At 37.7% G+C, this 25,319-nt stretch overlaps 1 protein-coding gene across 2 annotated transcripts; it reads left to right on the top strand.

Moving 5' to 3' along the window:
- The first annotated feature begins 301 nt into the window (after positions 1–301).
- Positions 302–24,476, top strand: LOC110376551 (potassium/sodium hyperpolarization-activated cyclic nucleotide-gated channel 1). Of its 2 annotated transcripts, none has more exons than XM_021335050.3 (5): positions 302–363; positions 445–706; positions 862–1,969; positions 12,801–12,974; positions 24,154–24,476. In XM_021335050.3, the coding sequence occupies exons 2-5, from the start codon at positions 450–452 to the stop codon at positions 24,292–24,294; spliced, it is 1,680 nt and encodes a 559-aa protein (XP_021190725.2). In that variant the 5' UTR covers positions 302–363; positions 445–449; the 3' UTR covers positions 24,295–24,476. The 2 variants fall into 2 exon arrangements, with proteins under 2 accessions (XP_021190725.2, XP_021190724.2); XM_021335049.3 differs by having other exon boundaries at positions 448–706.
- Positions 24,477–25,319: the final 843 nt, after the last annotated feature.

A 25,319-nucleotide genomic window follows, 5' to 3' on the forward strand; every position in this document is an offset into this window, starting at 1 on the left:
TGCGAATGGGCCATCTAAACCGGAGCCGCGGCCAGCATTTGCATGAAATCATCTTCAAACATTAAATTATATTGATCGTTCCATCGATTCCAATAAAGATTTCATCAAATTTTTCAAGTTTTTTGTGCTTTTTTTGAAAATCAAATCCTATACCTCTTAAAAAATCACCCGTTAGAATGACACTAGACTTGCACATGCATTTAATAGTAGCTTGTATTTTGGTTATATGAAACCTTATTTTACGTGTGTTAACATTTTGGGTGATTGTTTCTTCGTCTGTCAAACTTTTAATTCTATGGTGTTCTATGGTCATTTCTGTGGATTCCAGCTACAATATAATATATTAGGTACCTATAGCATCCAGTATGTATAACCGATCGCTTGTTGGCTCTGTAAATAATGTCCGAGACAGAAGGGCGTGATACAGTAATAAGGTTTGTTCAGTAGTAATGAGTTACTACGGCGGACGCGAGTCGTACCACGAGCACAACTGCACGGTGCTGCCGGAGAAGGACGTGCTGGACGTGGACATCGCGGGGCGCGGCACGCGCGCGCGCCTGTCGCGCTGGTGGCACGACCAGTTCCTGCTGTCCTACGACTGCACGCGCTCGCGCGGCTTCTACTCCAGCTCCTACTCCATGAGGCAGGACAGATTCAAACAATTTCGTAAATATCGACATCGTATTCATCCCATGAGTAAATTCAGGTACCTATAACCTTACAATGTATCATAATTTCTACCTTAGGCACCACTAGCATCTAAGCGTTTAATCTAACTTAAAATAATATTCCATTTATTTTGATAATGTTGTTCTTGGATATCTGCAAAAGAAGTAAAATAATCATATATGTATGTTTCAGAGACTTCTGGGATTGGATGATACTACATGTATTTATTCTGAACAAAATACTTTTAAAATATACAGCATCGATATATTACGACGAATTGTCGTGTTATTTTTATTATCTTGGAGCGTGTCTAGAGTTTATCATCATAGCAGATTTGTATGTTGACGTTAAGACAGGATACATAAACAAAGAAACCAGGCGAGTGGTGCTAGAGACGCGGTCGTCCGTGATGAACCTGTGCTCGAGGAAGCTGTTTCTGCACGTGGCGGCGAGCATCCCGGTGCACTGGCTGCTGTTCCTGCGCCACGGACACAACGTCACCTGCGGCTTGTGCAAGGCTAACAAGTTTACCTGTGTTCTTAGGCTTACCAGTTTATTCGGCGTATGCCGGATTTTTGAAATGTCCACTTACTGGTCTCGGAAACAGAATTCGCTTATCAAAAAGTATATAAATAGATTTATAAGGATCTTTGCGCTAGCAGCTGTAAGCATGATCCAGCTGTGGGAGTTTTCTGAACTTTCGGGTATTTTGTCGTACATTATGAACAATACAGTTGTGATATCCATACCGTCACTGATGTTGATGGTCAAGTATGTACTTCACTGTTCCAATTTCGCTGTTATGACCAAGGAAATTTCACTTGTGATAGGACTCATAATGCATTTACCCTTAGTCAAACTTCAAAAAGAAGTGATGCTGCAATGGGATAGTGGTCTCTCATTATTGGCAATATTGTTATCGTGGGTGTTTTACGTTTGGTGTATAATTGAGTGTTTTGGACTTGTTAGTGCACTCACTTACTCGAATGATCAAAAAATAAAACTTAAGCAAAAGGCAATGAACTACATGGCCAGCAACCAACTGTCTACTTCTATTTCTGTAAACGACGAGATTACAGACTACTTCAAGTACAAATCAGCCGCGGTCAAGGTGACAGAGACCAGGAACCAGCTGTACAAGAGTTTGCCAGACATACTGAAGGATGAAATCAAAGAGAATTGTTACTTGAACCTCATGATGCGCCTGCCCGTGTTCACGCAGTGGCCGGTGCCCGTGCTGCAGCAGCTGGTGGTCACGCTGCAGAAGAGGATCTACTTGAAGAACGACATGGTCTCCTTGGTGAGTACTTCTTGTGCAGCATAGCTAGTTTAGCGCCTGGAATGTAACGGGTGATTACCAGAATACACCATTAAAATCTACAATAAATTACCAGAATACATAAAAAACACTGAATCAAATAATAAACTCTTTTGCAAAAAAAGCGGGCACATATGCGAAATCTTAGTTTTAAGGACTTTACGTGTATTTCAAAGGGTATTAATGATTGTAGTATGTTTCTAGCATCAAAAGAGTTAGCCGAGCATGCGTGAGAGTGTATTCTAAATTTGAATTTTGTACAATTGCTAAGAAATTGCTTAAACCTTGTTTTGGACTAATTGCTGACAGAAAGTTCGTCGGTGTTTCGAAAAGTTTTTGAAGTGATTTTCAGGAAAATGATAATGCAGTTTTAATTAATGATTAATGTACTTTTTTGTTACATCAAAACATTTTTGAAAAACTATGCGTATTTGTTAAAATTTTCACCTGCTCTAAATGGGCTATACTGATGGTTGATGGCAATGTTAAGAGTTTCGGTATTTTAGTGTAAAGCATTCTATTGTTTAGATATTGTATTCACGTGTTTTGAAATATCGCTTTTTCATAATTAAACACTATTTAGAATAGTATCAGTACCTTTGGCTGCGACAAAACCAATTTAAAGTAAGCAGTGCCCATCACAACTCCTCTCCTATCGGACTTTGACATTTTTAAAAGTCTTGAAATTTTCCAAAATACAGAAAATAGCACATAGACTGTGAGCACGAGATCTTAAGGTCTCGTAATCACTGATTTTTAAACAACCTCGTCTCTTGGGCAACTCCGTAGACCTCTGAAGATCTATGAGTCCGAGCGTTCAAATGGCGTGTTTTCATCCCGTGGACATTTTATTAAATAAACTTGCCTACACCGAGATTTTCTGGCATCTGCAGCACTTTCCTGCTTAAATCATAACAATAATTGGCTATCTGCTCATTTCTTAAGAAACATACGTTTGGCCAATAATTTTGAATTTTTGACTCCCTTTCAGCTAAATCGTCGTTTAGTAACCCGATTCCTATGGAGTTATCGAGAGCTTCAACGAGGCAATAATTTGACTTTTTAGATAGCTTTAACCCTCCTCATCATTTTTCATGTGGTTAATTTTAACATTTATCACAAAATTTGGTATTTTTTTAATGTCAAAGTCCGATAGGAGACGGGTTGTGATCGGCACTGCTTATTTTAAATTGGTTTCGTCGTAGCCAAAGGTACTGATACTATTCTAAATAGTGTTTATTTATGAAAAAGTGATATTTTAAAACACGTGGGTACAATATCTAAACAATAGAACGCTTTACACTAAAATACCGAAACTCTTAACATTGCCATCAACCATCAGTATAGCCCATTTAGAGCGAGTGAAAATTCTGTCCAATACGCATAGTTTTTCAAAAATGTTTTGATCTAACAAAAAAGTACATTAATCATTAATTAAAACTGCATTATCATTTTCCTGAAAATCACTTCAAAAACTTTTCGAAACACCGACGAACTTTCTGCCAGCAATTAGTCCAAAACAAGGTTTAACCAATTTCTTAGCCATTGTACAAAATTCAAATTTAGAATACACTCTCACGCATGCTCGGCTAACTCTTTTAATGCTAGAAACATACTACAATCATTAAAATCCTTTGAAATACACGTAAAGTCCTTAAAACTAAGATTTCGCATAGGTGCCCGTTTTTTTTGCAGAAGAGTGTATATTTACCAATAAACTAAAACGATTTCTCTTAGATAAAAGCTACTACACAATTGACGAATATTTCAAAGATAAATACCAACTAGGGAAACTAGGATAACTGGAATAAACAAGCAGTACTTAATATATCAATTTAATTACCTTACTTACCGTGCAATACCTTTAATTAGATTCTTACTATTGAGTCATAAATAAAAAAACTACAGCTAATTTATAAATAAATATAAATAAATAAAATAATTAATAACGATTAATACATAATATAGAATATTTATAATATAAATTAATAATATATAAATAAACGAATATAAATTTAATAAATAATATTAAGTAAAATGCAAATAAATCTACACAGAAATAATACCTACTCAAATATCTAAATGTAATAAGATTTTCTACATTTAATTCAATATTAATATGTTTAAAAAGCGCTCTTCGTCCTCTCCTCTAAAAACTAACTTTGCTGTGCCCGACAGGGTCCATAATTGTTTCTTTTAATTTTACCCACCAGCCTGTACACATTATGGAATGCAATAAAGTTATTGAGTATTGAGTATTGATTTTTTAAGAGGTAACAAAAAATCTGAAAAATTTGATGAAATCTTTAATGGAATCGATAGAACGATCAATATAATTTAAAGTTTCAAGATGATTTCATGCAAATGCTGGATGCGGCTCCGGCTTAGACTGCCCATTCGCAAGGCCCAATTTCGGCACACTCTCTCTAATATATCAGCTTCAATATTGGCTGCCAGTGCGTCAATCGTTGCTGGTTTATCCCTGTAGACAAGAGCCTTAACATGGCAAAAAAAAACATAAATTGGAAGAAGTGCGCGATGCACTCTTTTAACTGAGCACTCATTTTGATAGTAAAATTCAATAATTTGCAAGCGTTGTTCGTTCGTAAGTCGATTCATGGTTAAATTATAGACCAAACTGAACAAGTTTGACAATAACACAAGACACGATTCACGCGTGATTTGTCAAAAACAGTGTCCCCAAAAAGATACCAGCAAAAAAATCACCCTTTACTTTGGTTTTGATAGTGAATAACTGAAATGTTCTTCCATTAATAGACGCAGATGATATTTTAAGAATAATACAAGAAAATACATTTTATTTCTTTTTGCCACTCCCTATGGAAAGTTCTTTGAGTAAAAGTTTTTGATGTGTTTTTCAGGAAACTGATAATAAGTTTAAATTAATGATTGATGTACCTACCCTTGTGTTGCATCAAAAAAGTTTGAAAAACTGCGCATTTGTTAAATTTTTCACCAGTTCTAAATGGACTACGCTGATGATTGATGGCACTGTTAAGAGTTTCAGTATTTTTGTGTAAAGCGTTCTATTGTTTAGATATTGTTCCCAGGCTGTTCAAAATATCCCTTTCTCATAAATAAACACAATTTAGAGGAGTATCATGGTATCAATTAGAGGATGTTCATTAATCAGTCATTAAAACTGAATAATCAGTTTTCTGAAAATCACGTCAAAAAATTTTCAAAACGCCCACGAACTTTCTACCAGGAATTACTTAGTCCAAAACAACGTTTATCAGTTTCTTAGTAAGTAATTCTACAATATTCAAATTTAGCATACACTCTCACGCATGCTTGGCTAACCCTTTTGATGCTAGTTACATACGGGTAGTATTTAATACATTAACTGTAAATTCCCTTTTTACCCACGACGGAACGGAGCAGCAGGTATATGCGTTTAGGGTGAGAGATGTCCGTTTGTGTGTGCGTTTGTGCAAAGTAATGTCCCCTCCTATCTTCTAAACTAATGATCTGATTTTGATGCGGTTTTCAATAACGTACTTGTGTTCAATGTGTTCATGTTCTTAGATAGGTGTCATGGCTGTAACTCACTAGTGGGCGCCACAATATTAGTGCCAAACAATGTTGCAATATAATCAAAACGTCTGATTACAATTCTGTTTTCATCAGCAATGTGTACGTGCTTAATTCATGTTCCCAAATAACAAAAATTACGCCTGTAACTCACTAGCGGGCGCTACAATATCAGTGCAAAATAATATTGCAATAACATATTATATAGACTATAATTCGTAGGTATATGCTCTCTAAAAAGTCTGAAATAAAATTAAGCAAAATTAAAAATTTTGAAAAAACCCCCGACGGTAAAAATCTTATTGAAAAATAATAAAATAACTCAAAACCCCCGACTTAACCTAATTATATAGGAATAACCGTCGGGGGCTGCTTTTTCTATATGAAATTTCAATAATTAATTAAGTGTATTTTATGTTATCGTTAAACATCTACAATTCTTCAATAATTGTATTCACGACACTAGGAATCCTTTAGCTGGTTTAATGGCAGCCCCCGACGGATATTCCTATATAATTGGGTTAAGTCGGGGGTTTTGAGTTATTTTATTATTTTTCAATAACATTTTTACCGTCGGGGGTTTTTTCAATCAAAATATTCGAAACCACCAAAAATACTGAATTGCTCACTAAATAAATCAATTAACTATACTGTTAGATCTTTAAAGCTTAACTGTTCTACTGAATGACTATCTTTTAACTATGTAAATCTAATAATTCTTCGAGTGCAACAAAATATTATGTAAACATTTTTTTGGAATCCATCACCTATTAAACTTTGATGAACATGGAAACAAGGCATGCAGCATGGAAGCAAACATGCATCACGCCACAAGCATGGCTTCTGTCACGGCTCCGGCGCGGCGGCGCTGCGGGGCTCCGGCGGTCCCATGCGAGCTTTTCGTCGCAGTTGGCTTGCTGGCCGGCAATTTCAATACATAGATCTAATTATTTCTTTTCTTTTTCGAGATTTCGAAATTGGTAGCAATGTAGCTCAGTAGAGGGTCTACCGAATCCAGTAAAATTCTGAAAGTGGTGAAGTGTGGTGTGGTGCAAAAGTGTTTGGGAACCTCTGCTACGTATCATCACGCTAACATGAATAGGAGTGGATCACCAATGAAGAAAATCGTGCGTGCGCTGCGTAAACGGTTAAAATTTCGGTTCAAGTAGGTACCTATAACAAAATTGTTCCCATTGTTCAAAAGTTCAAAAAAAACTCCGCGAGCATATGTCTGTCTTTTAAAAGGCTACAACCTTTTTTACGCTGACCAATTAGTTGTAAAGAAATGCCTTACTCGCGAAGGTGTTTTTACACATATATAAAACATATTTTTTACTAGAGGCATCTTTCGTCGAATAGCTGCATTTCTAGAACCTCTAAGTGAATTTGTATTATTTTCGTATGAATCTTGAATCAAAGTATATTATTGGTACCAATTTTTGCCTTAAAAAGCAGCCTTTTCCTTACATCCTACAAGTTTTTTTATAGATTATTTACAAACCAAAACATATGATATATTAGGTATCATGAAAATTTAAAATTATAAAAATACCATTTGTGCAAGCCAAGGTTTCGGTAAGTAGTCGACCTACGTATATTTGAAGTAAAATTATGTTCATCAAGACAAAGAGACCCGTTACAAAATTAAGTGCTACCAGGCATCGAAAATGCAATCATCCATTTTTAAAAAGGTGTTATTTAAAAAAAATCTTAAAATTAATCATAACTCTAACTATGTATTTCTTTTAGTAACCAGTCAGCGTCGTTGTGATCAGTTACATGTCATAAGATCTAAGACTACATTTTATAAAAACAGTATTTTTGCATTGGCTCCAAAAAGGACATTGGGCAGATTGGTATACCCCACCAATAGCGATATCATACATATCATTGGATAGGCCTTTTTATGTAGAACAACATTTACTATGACAGCTTTGCTGAAATGTTTGTCCGTTCTGAGATATAGATCAAAAACTGTGCAAAAGTTAGAGATGTGACGAAAATTAGCGTAGATTTATTTATATTCATCATCAGTAATGTTTTACATAGGTATATCTCTCTTGCCGTACATACTTTTTGAATGTACCTTTACTTAGAGCAACATCCGACTCACATAAAGTACCTATGCTATTTAGTGGATGCGCCGTTATGGTACAGTTGTGAAAAATAATTTGATAAACACTGTCCCTATAACTTTAATTCCCATTTTTCTTGGTGAATTTCGTAATACGGCAACATCGAAAATAACAACAGTTATCGCAGCACGGTTCTAGAACAAATAGAACGAATTTTCGTGCTTGTGATGCCATAGTGGCTAGTAGATGAACTAACACAATGACATAAGTTGATACTTAAATTATGCCATGGGGGTATTTGAGACCCGTGGTGAATAAAAATTATTTTTCATCAAGTCTCCGTTGAATATTATGATTCCTAGTAGAATTATACCTATTTCATTTCTGGGGGAGTAAATAAATTGTTGTGGGGCAAGTTCTGTGCACAAAATAATACTTATATAACAATTAATTTTCTAACTTTTTTATCTCTCTCTTTTTCTTCGTTCATTTCCAATGAATGCTTCTTCAAACTTTCTAATTAAATTACAATTTTTAAAGAATTGTTAATTTTGAGTATTTACTTTACTTTTGAGTATGTCACTAGTGGTCGATGTTAGTTTAGGGTTATATTTTAATTATCCTATTCCACACTAGATGGATTTACAAAAAATGGGTGGTTTCCCATAAAAGGCGTATAGGGGTGGAGCACGGGTGGAGCCAGTAACGTTCCTCGTCCCCCGCTCACCTGAATTTTGGCGCGCTGCTTTGTTAGGAGATTTACGTTAGGGCACCTCCGCTAGTCTTTTCTCCTCCGTGATTATAAGTATTTACATAATTCAAAAAAGCCCTGCACATTATTCGATTTAAATGAATATCTTAGGAGATCTCGCTGTTTTAAAATAACATCACAGCGAAATAATGATCGAGTACTGCACGCACAATGTGGAAAGCTACTAATGATTTTTTTTTAATAAAAATCTTTATTTTCTCTAACAGTGTTAAGTACATTAAAATACAAGTTGCATTTTTAAGAGACTGGTGTCTGCTTAAGGCAGTGGTTCTTAACCAAGACTAACTTAGGGGACCATTTTACCAAAAGTCTTGCCGGGGACCACCCCATTGGTTTGCCTAAATTGAGGGTTCTTTGATAAAGAATACAAGCACACTTTATAATTAGCACTCATTTCTTTATTAAACTAAAAGCTACAGATTTTAATTTGCTGCATTCTCTTTAATTATGAATGAAATAACTTCAGAATTCTTGGTTCAATACTACTCAAAACTAAACGCATGTCTGCAGTGGCATCCAACAGATTTCTATGCTTGTTTTTAACAATCAGAAGCGTTGAAAACCCACGAACGTATTTATAGCTTTGACAAGTGGGGTCCACTAGGTAAAAAAAAAAAGATTTTTTTTTCGAACTCGTACGGACGTAAAATGTAGCCCAATCGTACTTAACTTTTTGTTTGTGGAGAAATGCAAAAATGGTAAAATATAGTTTCTCAATACGCGAGTGGGAATTATTTTTAAGACTCAGAACCAAAATTACGTAAAATGTAGCCCAAACATACATTTTGTTCTGTTGGACAAGTAAGATGGATATGTCACCGGAAAATATCAAGACTCGTAAGTTGATCAATTTTCTAGGTAGTTGATCAACTCTCGGAAAATAATAAACGGCAGTTGTAATGTATGTACCACTTAACGCATTGAATTTTAGCTAATTGGTCAACTTACGGTACCTAGCCGTAATTTAATAGTTAACTATACTGCTACAAGTAAAATCATCCACAAATGGGCCATTCGTTGCCCAGTGTACTATTTGACGGTACACTATTATCCGTCACTTAATACACTTTTCTCTGATTGGTCGACAGCATTAATCATAGGCATATAAGCACGTGATTCTTTTAACCAATCAACGTACACCTCGCCTTTGTCGGACGATTTAACGGCAAGGTGTCGTAAATTAAACAATTTACTAAAATATATACGTTTTTAGTCCATTTCAAATGCCGTTTATTAATTTCCGAGAGTTGATCAACTTACGAGTCTTGTTATTTTCCGGAGACAGATACTCGTATATACTTAAGATGTATAGCAACGTCGCGAAGCGAATTGAAATGCCTCCAGGGAGCACCAGTGGTCCGCGGACCACCGGTTAAGAACTTAACTTAAACTTTATAAATCACCATTTATCCTTTTGAATTTTATACAGCACATTTTGTAAGGAGAGAGGCAAAGAAAAATTAAAATAAAAATACAATAAAATAATTATTTCACTGTTGGGAAGCTACACTTTACCCGTTTAACATAGGCTATATATTTTCCGGGTATGGGAAGCCGTTCCTGCAGGACCGACATTTACGTGCTCTCCGATGCTCGGGTGTATCAATCACTAACTTCCAGACTATCAAAGTCAAAGTCAAAGTCAAAGTCAAATCATTTATTTCATTTAGGCCTTTACAAGCACTTATGAACGTCAAAATTATAACTAAGTTTGATTCTAGTTGCCCATTCCAAAAGTAGCTTCCTATGGAGAAGAACGGGCAAGAAACTCCATGGTTACTCTTTTAAAAAAAATATAGTATTACAATTTGTATGTATTGATACATACAGTAAAAGCATGCGAAGATCATGTAGAATCGCAAAGACAAATGAGGATAAAGTGACAATTAAAATGCTACATGGTGTTCACATTTACAAATTGGTTTATATTTTGGTACAAAGTTACAAACAAATAATCAAAAGATGAATACAATTTTATTTGCTGGTGTAATTTTAATTTGTTAATTAATTAGATATTGTCAGTATGTCCTATGGAGCAGGACCAGCATGTTTCCAAGCATTTTTATCTTGAATGTAATCTTCTAATTTATAATATGCTTGCTTACAAAGTGTGGCTTTTATATGAGTTTTAAACCGCATGTCATTTAGTTCCAGAATGTTGTCTGGTATTTTATTATAACATTTGACACAATATCCCATGAAAGATGTATGTACTTTAGATAATCTAAACTGCGGGATAGCTATCTTATTTTTATTTCTAGTGTTATAATTATGTCTATCACATATTTTTTCAAACAAATGTAAGTTTTTCCTAACATACATGATATTTTCCTAAATAAATTGGCAAGGTACGGTCATGATATTAATTTGTTTAAACAGTTCCCTAAGAGATTCACGACTACGTAAGTTGTACATAGCTCTGACAGCGCGCTTTTGCAAGATAAATATGCATTCAATGTCAGCAGCTCGTCCCCACAGCAGAATGCCGGAAGACATGATGCTGTGGAAATAACTAAAATATACCAGTCTAGCTGTTTCTACGTCCGCTAGCTGCCTCATCTTTCTAATAGCATAGGCGGCCGAGCTAAGACGACCCGCAAGAGATGTAATGTGGGGTCCCCACTGTAGTTTTTTGTCAAGAGTGATTCCCAGGAAAACTGTTTGATTTATAAATTCTAGTTTTTCACTATTAAGTATAATGTCACATTCACTACTTTTTACATTTGGCAATGAAAATCGAATGCATTTTGTTTTTTTTTTCATTAAGAGCCAAGTTATTTGCGTTGAACCAATTTTGAACCTGGAGAATGGAATTGTTTACGTCGTCTAAGGTACGTCTACGTCGATCAATATTAAAAATAAGAGAAGTGTCATCGGCAAACAACACCATTTTAGGTTGATTATCAAATAAGTAGGGCAAATCATTTATATAAACTAAAAAGAGGAACGGACCTAATATAGAACCTTGTGGTACGCCCATTGCCATCACTGAACCTCGTGAATTTACGCCGTTTACTTGAACTTTAAGTTGCCGACCATTTAGATATGATTTTAACAGCTGGAGAGAAGTATCTCTTATTCCGTAATGCTCTAGCTTTCGCAAAAGCGTTTCGTGATTTACACAGTCAAACGCTTTTGAGAGATCGCAGAAGATTCCAATAGAGTCTTCAGCTTCCTCCCAAGCCTTAAAGATGTGCTTGATCAAAGTTACACCAGCATCGGTTGTACAGCGACCTTTAGTGAAACCGTATTGTTCTTTGTGAAAGATGGAGTTTTTATTGAAATGGCGCAACATCTGTTCAAGCATCAACTTTTCAAATACCTTGCTGAGAACCGGTAAGACAGACACGGGTCTGTAGTTATTCGCTTCCTTACTATTTCCCGATTTGAATAAAGGAACTACTTTGCTGTGTTTCATTAAGTCAGGAAACACGCCTTGGTCTACGCTAACATTAAATATGTAAGTTATCGGCTGCTTTGTGAAAGTTTCTAAAACCCACAAAGCGATTTCTCCCCGAGCCGCGAAGCGAACCCAGGACCTCGTGCACAGCAGTCGCGCTTAAGTAATGGCTCTTTGAGGAGTGGCTCTTGAGGAGTCATACTCCCCGGTCTTTTATTAAGATGAAAGGAGATAGGTAAGTATTATAAATCCGGCCCACTGTATGTACATCATCAATGGCCTTTTACATCTATAAAAAATGATTTAAGCTGTATCCGTGTCAAGTTGCTTGGTTACCTCGAAAAATCAAGAAAAATCTAAGGATTTGTGGAAAAATTATACTGATAAATTGCTTAAATCTACACTTTTCTTGTAATAATTTTGTCTTTATCTCGCTAATTTAGGTACTCTGTGGTAAAATCAATGACAATGGACCCTAGACCGGCCATTGGTCTTAATTCGCCTTACTAGGTATAACACAAACAAACAAAAGACTTAGGCCCACTTACACCAACAAAACAAACGCCCGTTTAGGAAAACACTCGATATAGTGAACGATAAACCATTTAGTACCGATGGTACCGATCCATTACTTACGTAAACGATTGTCGATGAATTGGCCTTAAATTATGCTTAACATACTGACATAATGATTTATTTACAAGTTTTTGTGAACGGATCGCGGAGCCTAGGTCCTACAACACAGGGAATCCTAGTGTAGGATCTAGAGCGTAACCTACATTGTATGAATTACTAGCAATAAACGATTTTTCATTTAAATACCACCCTGGTTTTTAGGTACCTACAAAGAAAGCGTGGAGCGTTTTGTCCAAAAAGAGTAAAGATTCCATAAACGCTCGACGCTTTCTTTCATTAAAATTTCTGAATAATTTCTGTTGGTGGTAGAACTGGTGTTCTAGGGATTATTGAACAATGACTGGAGTAAAGTTGTGTGCGCGTTGTTCGACGCAGGCTATGGTGCAAGGCGAGGGGCTGATGATCGTGTACGACGGCATGCTGGCGGTGTACTCGCGCTACAACCGGGAGCTGGGCCACCTCATCGACGGCGACTACTTCGGCGCCATGTCCCTCGTCACCGACAGGGAAGTCTGCACCTCCTCTGTCATAGCCGTTACCCATTGCACTGTAAGCTGTCAATCATTTTATGTACCTATGTGTCACCACCGGAAAATAACAACATCCGCCAGCTTATGAATTTCCCACGATGATAAATAGCACACAGCTCTCTAATTGGTTGATATTATACAATACCAATACGTGACGGTATTTAAAACAAAAAGACGTGTTTACTTTTACTCCCGTGAAATCGTCTCCAAATCGCGGTTAAAGTTATTGGTTGGTGTTTCATATTATAACCATATTGTTGGAAAAGTGCCCTTCTATCACTTGTGAAAAATTCAATTGGAAATATCCAGTGCTTCAAGAAATATAGTAATTATAAGTTCAAAGAATTTTTTTAACGTTCGACGTCCCTGACCTGCCCCAACCCGCGGTTGGCTCGCTTCTATGAGTCACCTCGTCGGGCCGCCTGCGCTGCTGTGTGTTCTACCGTGTTGTTCGTCGTGCATCGCTCGCTATATATATATATCAACATCACGCCGCTTGAGCTGAGGCGCTCAGTAGCACTAGAAGAGCGTAAATCATATTCGGACTATGAGAGGCGTTGGGTGAGATTGTTTTAATACTATAATTGATTGATCTCTGATTGATTGCATCTCAACCTTGTAAATTCCTGCTCACCGAAGCGTTATGGCGGAACAGTCTTCTATGTCATCAAGTACATCCTTTACATGGGGTTGTTGTGACCAGGTGGTAGCTAATGAGAAATATGCTACATGTGTCAAGTGTCACAAAACGTATCATTATATTTGCTTGTCTTTAAGGAAAACTACAATGTACCGAAAGGTTGGCAATGCCCGGCATGCATTAACTCTGGTCCGAAAATTAGCAGATCCGATAGTACTCCTCTGCGTAACGTCTCATCCAACAGGGCGAATAAAGACCAGCTCTTTCTCCGCCTAAGACGGACAACATTACTTTGTCGTGTGACGATATTCGGCAACTCATTCAAGACGCTGTTAAAAAGGAACATACAGAAATGTTGTCAAAATTTACTGAAACCCTGAATAGAGAACTGCAACCTATTAAAGAGCAGATGGATAAGATGGACAATTCTATGTTATTTATGAACTCACAGTACGAGGAACTTTTGAAAGAATATGCTGCGTCCAAAGAGACCGTGAAGGAATTGCAGAAAGAAAACTTAGAGATGAAAATGTGTATCAATGATCTCGTCTCACGTGTAAGCCAATTAGAACAACAAACTCGTTCAAACAATGTAGAAATCCAATGTCTGCCGGAAAAAAAACAGGAAAATCTATTGCAGATTGTAACACAATTATCTAAGGTGGTGGGGAGCGGCATTGTGGACAGCGACATAAAATACTGCACTAGAGTCGCCAAGCAGAGCTCTACAAATTCTCGACCACGATCTATAGTGGTACAACTGGCTTCTCCTCGTACTCGTGATCAATTTCTCGCAGCCACGATTAAATATAATAAATCAAACCCTAATAATAAACTAAATACCTCGCACCTTGGATACGCCGGACCGAAGACTCCAATTTTCATTACGGAACACCTTTCAACCACTAATAAGGCTCTCCACGCTGCCGCTAGAATTAAGGCTAAGGAGCTTGGATACCAGTTTGTCTGGGTACGAGGTGGCCGCATATTTATGCGGAAAGAACAGGAATCTGAACACATTCTCGTTAGAAATAAGGATACTTTAAATAAACTAGCTTAATTTTTTCTTTTTCATATTTATAGATCATGATATTGTAGTTTATATAAAAAAATTCAATAACTTAAGGATTTATTATCAAAATACTAGAGGACTACGCACTAAATGTCAAAGTTTTATCGACAAATGTCTTGCGAAACCTACGATGTAGTTATATTATCAGAAACTTGGTTGAATGACTCTGTACTGAGCTCGGAGCTATTTGATGACAGATATGTGGTATATAGAAGAGACAGAGATAACAGGAAAAAAGATGGAGGAGGTGTGTTGATAGCTGTTCTAAAAACATTAAATTCTAAGCGTATGTTTCAATGGGAAACTCATTGTGAAGACCTATGGGTTATTATAGACATTTCCATCGCAAAATCTGTTCGTCAATTAGCTCTGTGCGCAATCTATTTACCTCCACCGGTATTGCGCTCAAATCTAGAACACTTTATTGATTCTTGTAACACCTTGTTTGAACAATCGGGGTTCCAGACCTGTATAATAGGCGACTTTAATCTGGGCAACATCGATTGGGACTTGGTAGGTGAGTTGGATAACGGTTATGTACCCCCGGGTATGGGTCACCTTTTAACGGATTTTACTCATATGAACAACCTTATTCAACTTAATAATATTAAGAACAAGTCAGGGAGAATTTTAGACCTTGTATTGACTGGCTTAACCACTAGCAGCGTACTTGCCGCTCAAAACCCATTAAGTATTGTTGACAATTTACACCCCCCAATTGAAATATATATTAAATCAGACGATGAGTTGAGGCTTCCCTATAATAATAATAAGAGAACGAATTTTTTCAAATTAGATTATGATATGATGTGTAAGCACTTGGATGACATCGATTGGAACTATTTATTTGACGGTATTCAAGATGTAAATGAAATGGTTAGTATTTTTTATGATAAAGTTAATAGTTTAATCAAAAAGCATGCCCCGACGTCGTCGCATAAGCGTAAAACATATCCTCCTTGGTTCAATAAAAAACTAATAAGAGCCCTGAGAGATAAAGAAAAGTTACGTATTCGGTTTAAGTTATATGGGAACCCAATGGATGAGCTTGAACTGAAGTTGTTGAGTAAACGCTGCTCTGCTATAGCTACTTCCTGTTACAATGCTTACCTAAGTGACCTGGAGTCTGATATCACCAATAATCCCAACCGGTTTTGGGCCTACATAAAAGGGAAACGCGGAGGTGCTAGTTCCTACCCTCTTACTATGAACGACGGCGTGACATCTTCTTCTAATGGAACTAATATTTCAGAAATGTTTGCTACGTATTTTTCTTCAATGTATAGTAGCCCAAACAATACAAACTTACCTCTTTCTACAGATCACTTAAAAACAATAGCAGCCTTCAGTTTGCCTTTATCAGCCCCATTAATAGAGCACGACGCTTTGCTTAATAAGTTGAAGTCTCTTGACTGTCGAAAAGGTGCTGGCCCGGACGGTATTCCTCCTATTTTTAAACGGTTTTATTTAGCTCACCCCGTTTGTTTTATTTTATTATTTATTCATTCTTTCTTGGGTCAAATTTAGTAATTCAAATTTCACCCTCTTCCTGTCAACCGATTAATCTGAAATTTTGTATACACCTTTAATTCCGATGACAATACAATATGGTAATATCAATAACATTGTAAATCCAATATGGCCGCCGGCACAAAATGGCGGATAACGTAGATTTTATCAATCCCATCAATATGGGTATCAAATGAAAGGGCTCAACAAGCAGAATACAATATACTATAAAAAATTGAAATCCAAGATGGCGGCCGCTACAAAATGGCGGACAACGTAGGTATTATAAATCCCATCAACATGGGTATCAAATGAAAGGTCTCAACAAGTAGAATACAATTTACTATGCAAAATTGAAATCTAAGATGGCCGCCGCTACCAAATGCCTGATAACAATTTTTTATCAATCCCACCAATATGGGTATCAAATGAAAGGGCTTCACAAGTAGAAAACTGTCAGTAACTCCAGCGGGGCCCAACAGGGCCAAGGCCTGCCTGGGCTGCGAGATTGTTCGAAAGAGTTACCGCGGCCCTGGTACATAAAAGGCCTACGACGGAACAAAACGGTTTTTAGTCAAGAGTCTGGCACTCCCTCACCGCTGCTGACCCGCAGCAGCAGAGGTCATGTGATGATTTTTGGGGTTGTTACAAAAAAAAGTATCTGGAAGGGCTATGTATTGAGGAATTAGATTGTAATAAATTGTCAGGTAAGAGACCGTGTAATAATGATGCACTAAATGAATTAGATAGAATGAGGAATATTCGGTAGGCATTTTCATTAAATACTAAAACTAGAAAATAAAAATCGGTAAAAACTTTTAAGTTAAACGGTTTTATCTTATGTGTACTGAAAACTAGAAAATAAAAAATAGTTACTTACCTGTCAACCTACGTAGGTGGTCCCGGTCATATTAAACTAAAATAAAAACGTGGGGCCCCTGTGAAATCCTACCTATGGCAAAGCATATCGTTATACTTTGGTAGATCATGAGCTCGGCGTTCGCTGGTGAAGCCGCTACGGCTGATTATTGATTGTCAAAATCTCCAGTTACGATTATAGTAAGTCGATGCAATCCACACCTATTATACCTCTAGAAGAAAGTACTACAGCAATAGTTAATGGGCCCCACGTTTTTATTTTAGTCTAATATGACCGGGACCACCTACGTAGGTTGACAGGTAAGTAACTATTTTTTTATTTTCTAGTTTTCAGTACACATAAGATAAAACCGTTTAACTTAAAAGTTTTTTTACCGATTTTTTTTATCTCAATGTGCGCCTCTTCCCTAGCGACGCCTCTGTTGCTTATATATAATCGATCTCTTGCATTAGGAACTTTCCCTAACGTTTGGAAAGAAGCTAAGATTGTACCAATATACAAATCCGGCGATAACACTGATGTAAGTAACTATAGACCAATTTGTATCTTGTCTACCTTTGCCAAGGTTTTCGAATCTTTGATTTGCCCATGTATACAGTCACACTTGAGACTTTACCTTAGCAGCGCCCAGCACGGCTTTGTAAATTCAAGGTCTACTTGCACCAATCTGGTATCATTTACTGAGACCTTAATGGCTGCCGTTGATAATGCTAAACAAGTGGATGTGATATATACAGATTTTAGTCGAGCCTTTGATAGTGTCCCCCATAACAAACTCATACAAAAGTTATCCTTATATGGTATCACCGGCTGTCTTCTTAACTGGTTGAAGTCGTACCTCGAAAATCGCACTTTTTATGTCGCCGTTAATGGTTACAAGTCAAACTTTTACGGGATCACATCCGGTGTTCCCCAGGGGTCCCATATTGGTCCTGTATTATTTAACTTCTATGTTAACGACATCCCTCATACGTTAAAATTCTCGGAATGTTATATGTATGCTGACGACCTAAAATTTTGCAGAATAATTGAGTCTGACGCAGACGTTGAGTTGCTCCAACGTGACATTGATGTTCTGGTAGAGTGGTGTAAAGACAATGGTATGAGTTTAAATGTAAAAAAATGCTTTCATGCAAAATTTTCCAGGAAAAATAAATTAACGCTTTCCAACTACCACATCTCTAAAAGTTCGATCCAAGAAGTTGAGAGTATTAGGGACCTGGGAATAACATTCGATAGACAATTGACATTCTTACCCCACATTGAAAATGTTATAAAAAAAGCCTCTAGAATGCTGGGTTTTGTTCTAAGGAATCTCACTGGTTTTCGTCATAGTAAGACCAAGATCACACTCTACAATTGTCTGGTCCGCAGTGTGCTGGAATATTGTAGTACGGTATGGAGACCACATTATGCAACACACATATTGAGGCTAGAGAGAGTACAGAAACGGTTCCTGTGGCACTTAGCTTTTTCGTCCGGTCTGGTAAAAAAAATACGATCGTATAATGACAGGCTCACCCACTTTAAGATGGTATCTTTACAAAAAAGAAGGGATATACTCGACTCCGTTTTCCTATTTAAAATTCTACGATACAAAATTGATTGCCCGCAGTTGCTGAGTCGAGTAAAACTCAGAGTCCCCGCTAGGATACCTCGTGCCCCAATAACTCCGCTGTATCCTCCACGTCGTAGAACCGTGCTTGGTGCCAACTCTCCTATCCCTCGCTTATGTAAGTTGCTTAATAGCTGCAGTGATCTAGTGGACCTATACGCTGACTCACTTACCAAACTCAAAAGAACTCGATTTTAAAAAATATTGGTTACTCCCTTTTTATTATTTAATTGATCTCAATTTTTTTAGCACTGTATTAAATAATTAATTTTGTAATTAGTAATTTTTAATTTAATTGGTTTTGTTTAATTTAATTACAATTTTCACATTATCGAATTTATATGTAGTATTTTGTCATAATCTTAACTTTAACTTATTTGTATAATGCATGCTGTGCTTACCTTTAAGAGATTGTTACACAAGTATTGTTTTATGATGTTTGTATTTAATAATTGTATCGTGTAAACAATTGTTGGTGAGCCAAATAAATAAAATAAAATAAAATATTGCCAGTGGCGATGCTTGCACTTGACTATGAGATCGATCAGAGAGCAAGTACCAAATAAATAAATAAGTACCATGTGGTTATTGGTTAATGTAGATATATAAAAATATTTTTTAACTGGTAGGTACCTACTATTTAATTTCGTTCTTGTCAGTCAGTGTAAGGTATATTATTTTAAGGCTGAAGAACATTTCTTTTTTGTTACTTGTAACTATACATATAGGGCTCGGATAAATATGGACGAAAAAATCTAAAATATGGAGAAGGTAGTAACAATACTTTCCATAATCAAACATTGTTTATTGTGATAAGTAATTACTATGAATAGATTTAACCGACTTCAAAAACAAGGAGGTTCTCAGGTTATTAAAACTCTGACGATTTGGTCTGAATATAGTCTCATATCGGCGGAAAGGGAGAGAGAAACTGCTACCTCTCTCCCCGCCCGCAGCAGACGTGGTGGGCGTCGCAGGGTGGCTGATCTCCGGCCACCATAGGGCGCGGCCTGCGGGCGACAGACTAGGGGCGACTGTCGTCCGATCAGAAACAGGCCTCGAGACGGTGGCGTTGTGCTGCGCGCGCCTCTCATAGTGGAGTTTACTGTGGCCGCTGGGTGACGGCCACAGAGGGTGACGGGGCCCGCCTGCGAACATCTGGCGGGCTAAATACCTGTCGGGGGTGCGGAAGAATGCTTTGGCGATACCCGTGCCCTAGACAATAGGTAATAGAAGGCAACACTGTGTGGGTTTTTAGCCGGTAAGAGTCCGGCACACCCCCTCCACCGACCCCAGGTGGAGGGAAGTCCATGAGGATTTACCCCTGCAAAAAAAAAAAAACAACAAAAAAATTATCTCTTATTGTCTTAATGATCTCTCCACGTCACATGACGTGACGGGTGCACACTTACCTACATTAACATGCACAAGGAGATAATTCTGTAAGTCAGTCTATATAAGTATTGCCCTCAAAATTTCCGCACAGTATTTATGTTACAGCCAATAGTGATTAAATGTATATTATACATAATCACTGGCCATTATATATAACACCACACAAATTGACCTGACAATGTGATAAATTAATTACTTTATCTGGATATTATTCATAACAGCTGGTCAAAGTTAGCCAAAGTAATAAATATGGTAGGTATAACCAACTTGGTACTGACTATTTCTTAAAAACGGTAAGTTATTGTCAACTTTTTTTATGATAAATCATCAAATGATTCCTCCCGCTGGGTAAGCAGCGTGAAGGAGAACCTATTAGCCTTTTAGTGACTTAAACCCACCGGGGTTAGCAGAATCTTTTCGATGAGCACGTGGAACAACTAGAAACGTGGAAACTCACCGCCCACAGACCACGCCTACGATGGCCGGAGAGGTGTCAACTTCTCTAGCGTCTGCATGAGACGACGGCATCCCATTACCTTTCACCCCGGACCATGGCTTGAACCAGGGCCGGGCACAAGAGGTTGCCGGCGGTGCCCTTCCCTGGCAGGGCACACCTGGACTGTGAGGTTCACCGTATCCTCCCGGCCGTCCGTATAGTGGCCCGAGCCACACCTCAAAGAGGGGACTTTTCGCTAGTATTATGGTGTGCCCTGCTTTGGGCTAACTATCCTTTTCTCGAATTATATTAAGGTCAGCTACCAGACACTTTAGTTAGTTAACGTGAAATAATAATCTTATACCTACTTGTTTTATTACATTATCCAAGTCTATGGAGATATTATATAAAATTGCTAGTTAATGTGATTAATTCTGTGTCAATTATAACTTTATGCAATTTGAGTAGATATTACAAAATAATAGCTAGATAATATATAACGGGTGATTTTTTAAGAGGTATAGAATAAAAAATTTGATGAAATCTTTATTGGAATCGATAGAACGATCAATATAATTTAATATTTGAAGATGATTTCATGCAAATGCTGGCCGCGGCTCCGGATTAGATGGCCCATTCGCAAGGCCCAATTTCGGCACACTCTCTCGAACATATCAGCTTCAATATTGGCTCCCAGTGCGTCAATCGTTGCTGGTTTATCCCTGTAGACATGAGCCTTAACATGGCTCCACAAGAAATAGTCCAAAGGCGTTAGATCACACGATCTAGGCGGCCAATTGACGGGCCCAAAACGTGAGATAAACTGTTCACCGAGGGCGGCTCTCATTTGGGCCATTGTTTCGCGTGCCGTGTGGCATGTGGCACCATCTTGTTGAAACCACATGTCAGGCATGTCCAATTCTTCCATTTTGGGCAAAAAAACATAAATTTTAAGAAGTGCGCGATGCACTCTTTTAACCGAGCACGCATTTTGATAGTAAAATTCAATAATTTGCAAGCGTTGTTCGTTCGTAAGTTGATTCATGGTTAAATTATAGACCAAACTGAACGAGTTTGACAATAACATAAGACACGATTCACGCGTGATCTGTTAAAAACAGTGTTTCCAAAAAGATACCAGCAATAAAATCACCCTTTGTAATATTTAGACTTATTACTTTGGCTGTAACTAAGCTGTAACATTTACATATTTTTTTAAGGCATTAAAGAATGCAATGAAAAAAATACGAGGGGAACGATATACGCACAGGCGTGACGACTGTAACGCAAAATATGGACTTAAACTTTAAATATGGAAAATAAAACTTGGTTTTCACAGTCTACATATGACAATAGATGTAGAAAACACATTCTAGACCGAAAATCTAGTAAATTAAACATATATATTTACATATGAATCCGGGCCTTACTTATAACACAATTGTGTAGTCTGCTAGAGTGGATGACGAAGTTTATAAAGGAAACACACAGCGTGTCACAAGGCAGCATAACCTCACCTCGACTATTGACAACATTTGTAACTTTTGTAACTTGACTGGTACGCTTGAACACTCACTTGAGTGTAATATTGTAGAGCACTTGCCCTACAATATTCTACGTTATCGTCATACCAAACACTTTCCTTTTACGTTGTGAAACATTGTATTATTAAACTTCGAAGAGGCGAAGTATTTTGGTCTGGCAGGCTTAAAGTGGTAGTCCGTCCTGGAAAATGTCAAGGAATTATTATTGGGAGCTCTAAAATTTTAGGTTGTCGGTCTCGCCTTGCTTGATATACAAGAATGAATTTTATTCAGTGCGCAAACTTTGTCAACTTATAGTTAAATAAGTTTTATAGATACGTATATTTTTATTATGTAGTGTTTTCGGCGCGCGTAAGAATAGTTGGTATCCATATTTTGCTGATTTTAGGGCGGACAAAAGAATGAAAATAGTTATTTGTTATACAAGAGTGCAAAGTTGCTTTTTAACCGCGGGCTCAATTTTGATGACCGAGCAAGCGAAGGATTCTAATTATTGAAACACTCGCTACGGTCGTGGTCAATTTCGGGGTCAATTTTAGAATCCTTCGCTTGCTCGGTCATCAAAATTGAGCCCGCGGTTAAAAAGCAACTTTGCACTCTTGTATAACAAATAACTATTAGGGTAAAGGCGGGATAGATGCCCCACTTTTTGAAATATGCTTATAATTTAATAAATATTGGTTCTACATTAATAACACCCATGAATGTAACTAGTTTAATCCTTTATGTTTATTTGTGATTTGTCTTTTTGGACCTATATACTACACGTTTTGGAGATTTTACCTTTTTGTAGACCTCAATTTTTGGGGATAGATGCCTACCCCTATGGATAGTTGCCCCACCTTGAAAATACTAGCGAGGATAGATGCCTACGGTGCGGGATAGATGCCCTTCATACTGTTTAAGTATATTATATTAATAATATTGTTATATTTTTTGACTTTAATTTATTTGAAATGAAAAGTATTTTACAGTTTTTAAAATCTTTTTATATTCATTATCAGATTAATCAAAATTAACACACTAAAATTCTAAAAGTATTTGTTCAACAAAAATAATGTATTTTATATTTACCCTTATTATAAAATATTAATTATTTAGTTTCAACATGCAAAATCATAAAAATCATTCTTTCTTAAAAACTAAAATAACACAATATACTTAGCATCATAATATTTAACCGGACAGTGCTTTAAGTTTTCTACATCTCGAGCAACTTCTGAAAAGTATACAGGTTTCATGTAATCAGCACTGACACATCACACATTGAATCCAGTCGGATTTAGACTTTGTTTGTTATCATAGTTTTCAAAGCATTCTATGCAGTTATTTTTAATTGTAATTTTAGGCTCATCCTGTCCATCTCTTTTAGTCTTCTCCACCGGCAAACCTTTAGTTTTCTATTCCTTAACTTTGTTCTTAGGTGAATTGTCTTCATCTTCACTGTTTGAACTGTAAATCATTCGTAATCAAAAAAACCCATACATAAACACATGAAAAATATATATTCAAAGCACTTATAATACATTCAGGGTACACGTGGTGTATGGAGGGATAGATGCCCCTAGGGGCACCTATACCGTAAAAAATCAGGGCAACTATCCTTTTTGACAGGGTTAGATGCCCTAGTATTTTTTAAAATAAATAAATACAATAGAGCAACTATTTACATCAAAATGTATACTTCATGAAACAATATACATACGTAGTAAAAAATTTGATGGAATTAATATCTACTTATAAAGTTATACAACAGCAAATACTCTCCTTTAAAAATTTTACGCTCGCTGTAAGTTCGCCGCGGAGATGAATTCACACACGAGCGAAACGCGACCTCACCCCTCGATGGTGCGTGGTTAATTTAGGTGCGGGGTGCTTGTGGCTTCTAGTTAAACGGTTGTTTCTTAATCGCGAGCATGGGAAGTTAGGTTTTTTGAAAATGGGGCATCTATCCCACTGCGGCATCTATCCCGCCTTTACCCTACTGATGATGCAGATATGTAGGTAACGATTCTGGACCACCAGTTTCTTTTTGCGCACTGCTTAAAATTCATTCCTGTATTGTGTAAAAAGTAAAAAGTATTAATACTTAAAATTCTTTGTTCAGATCTTGCTTTTGCTGAAACGTGTCTTCAGAGAGTATATGCGGACGCACAAGGAGCTCTTTGAACGGTTTAAAATGGAAATTTTAAAGGAAAGGAATGAAGCTAACGCAGCTATCGGCAGTTCTACAACCACGCTCGTGTAGCTGAGCTCGCTGCCGCTGAGTGGCGCTGAGCGGCGCTGAGCCGCAGCCGTCGTGTGCGCGATCACAGTCTACACTACAGACTGATTCAGTTGAATGCTATTGTTGAGTAACTTGTGTTATGTATTATGAATTCTATTTTATATATTAAGTAGTATGTCGTTGATTCTATTAAAAATTAGGTGATTGCATTGGCTATTTTTCTGTACAGCAGGATTTTATTACATCCTACAGCTTGTTCCTATTGAACATTTTTACCAACATAAGTAATTTGAAGGCGCCAGTAGAAACGTGTTCAGTACTCTCATTCATACGTTTATCTTAGGGTGCGTCCACATCTGGCGAATGTGCCGCAAATGTGCAGCACGCGAGTCAATTGCGAGCTGCCTGCGAGCTGCGCGCGTGCAGTCACTGCAATAGTTTGGTGCACCTCTTTAGCGCAATTCGTGCAAGGCTCGTATACAGGGCGCGAGCGCGCACTCAGTTCTTGCCCTTACAGTTCCGTTTACTGGCTCAGTACTACCGGCAACCGCCGGTAAAGCCGGCGGCCTGCATTCAGCAAGGCAAGGCGGTCTGAAACCCGGCATAAGCCGGCGGCATGTGTGGATGCGCCAGAAGATGTCAGACGTCGCGCGCCGCCTGCGCGCTGATCGCGTACGGCGCTTAGGTCGCGCGCGAACTGCGCGCGGGTGGCGCAGGAGCGGCGCACGAACAAAAAAGCACGTGCGCAGCTCGCGGGCAGGTCGCAAATGGCTCGCGAGCTGCGCATTCGCGACACATTCGCCAGATGTGGACGCATCCTTATACATATAGTATTGAGTATAGTCTCAAGTCAAAGGGCCGTATGTCCGTGTTCAGTTCAGTTCAGTGCTCCTCAAAGAGTGTCAGCAATCTCCAGTAGGGCCCACCAGGGCCAAAGCCAGCCGGGCTTAAAGGACTTAAGAGGGAAATTGGTGAGTTGTAGTCAGTGCGTGTCCCTGCCGCCGCACGCTCGGCGGGCGCGGCGGGCGGTGGCAGCGCGCGGCGGG

Source organism: Helicoverpa armigera, chromosome 1 (assembly GCF_030705265.1).
Source record: "Helicoverpa armigera isolate CAAS_96S chromosome 1, ASM3070526v1, whole genome shotgun sequence".
NCBI classification, from domain to species: Eukaryota; Metazoa; Arthropoda; class Insecta; order Lepidoptera; family Noctuidae; genus Helicoverpa; species Helicoverpa armigera.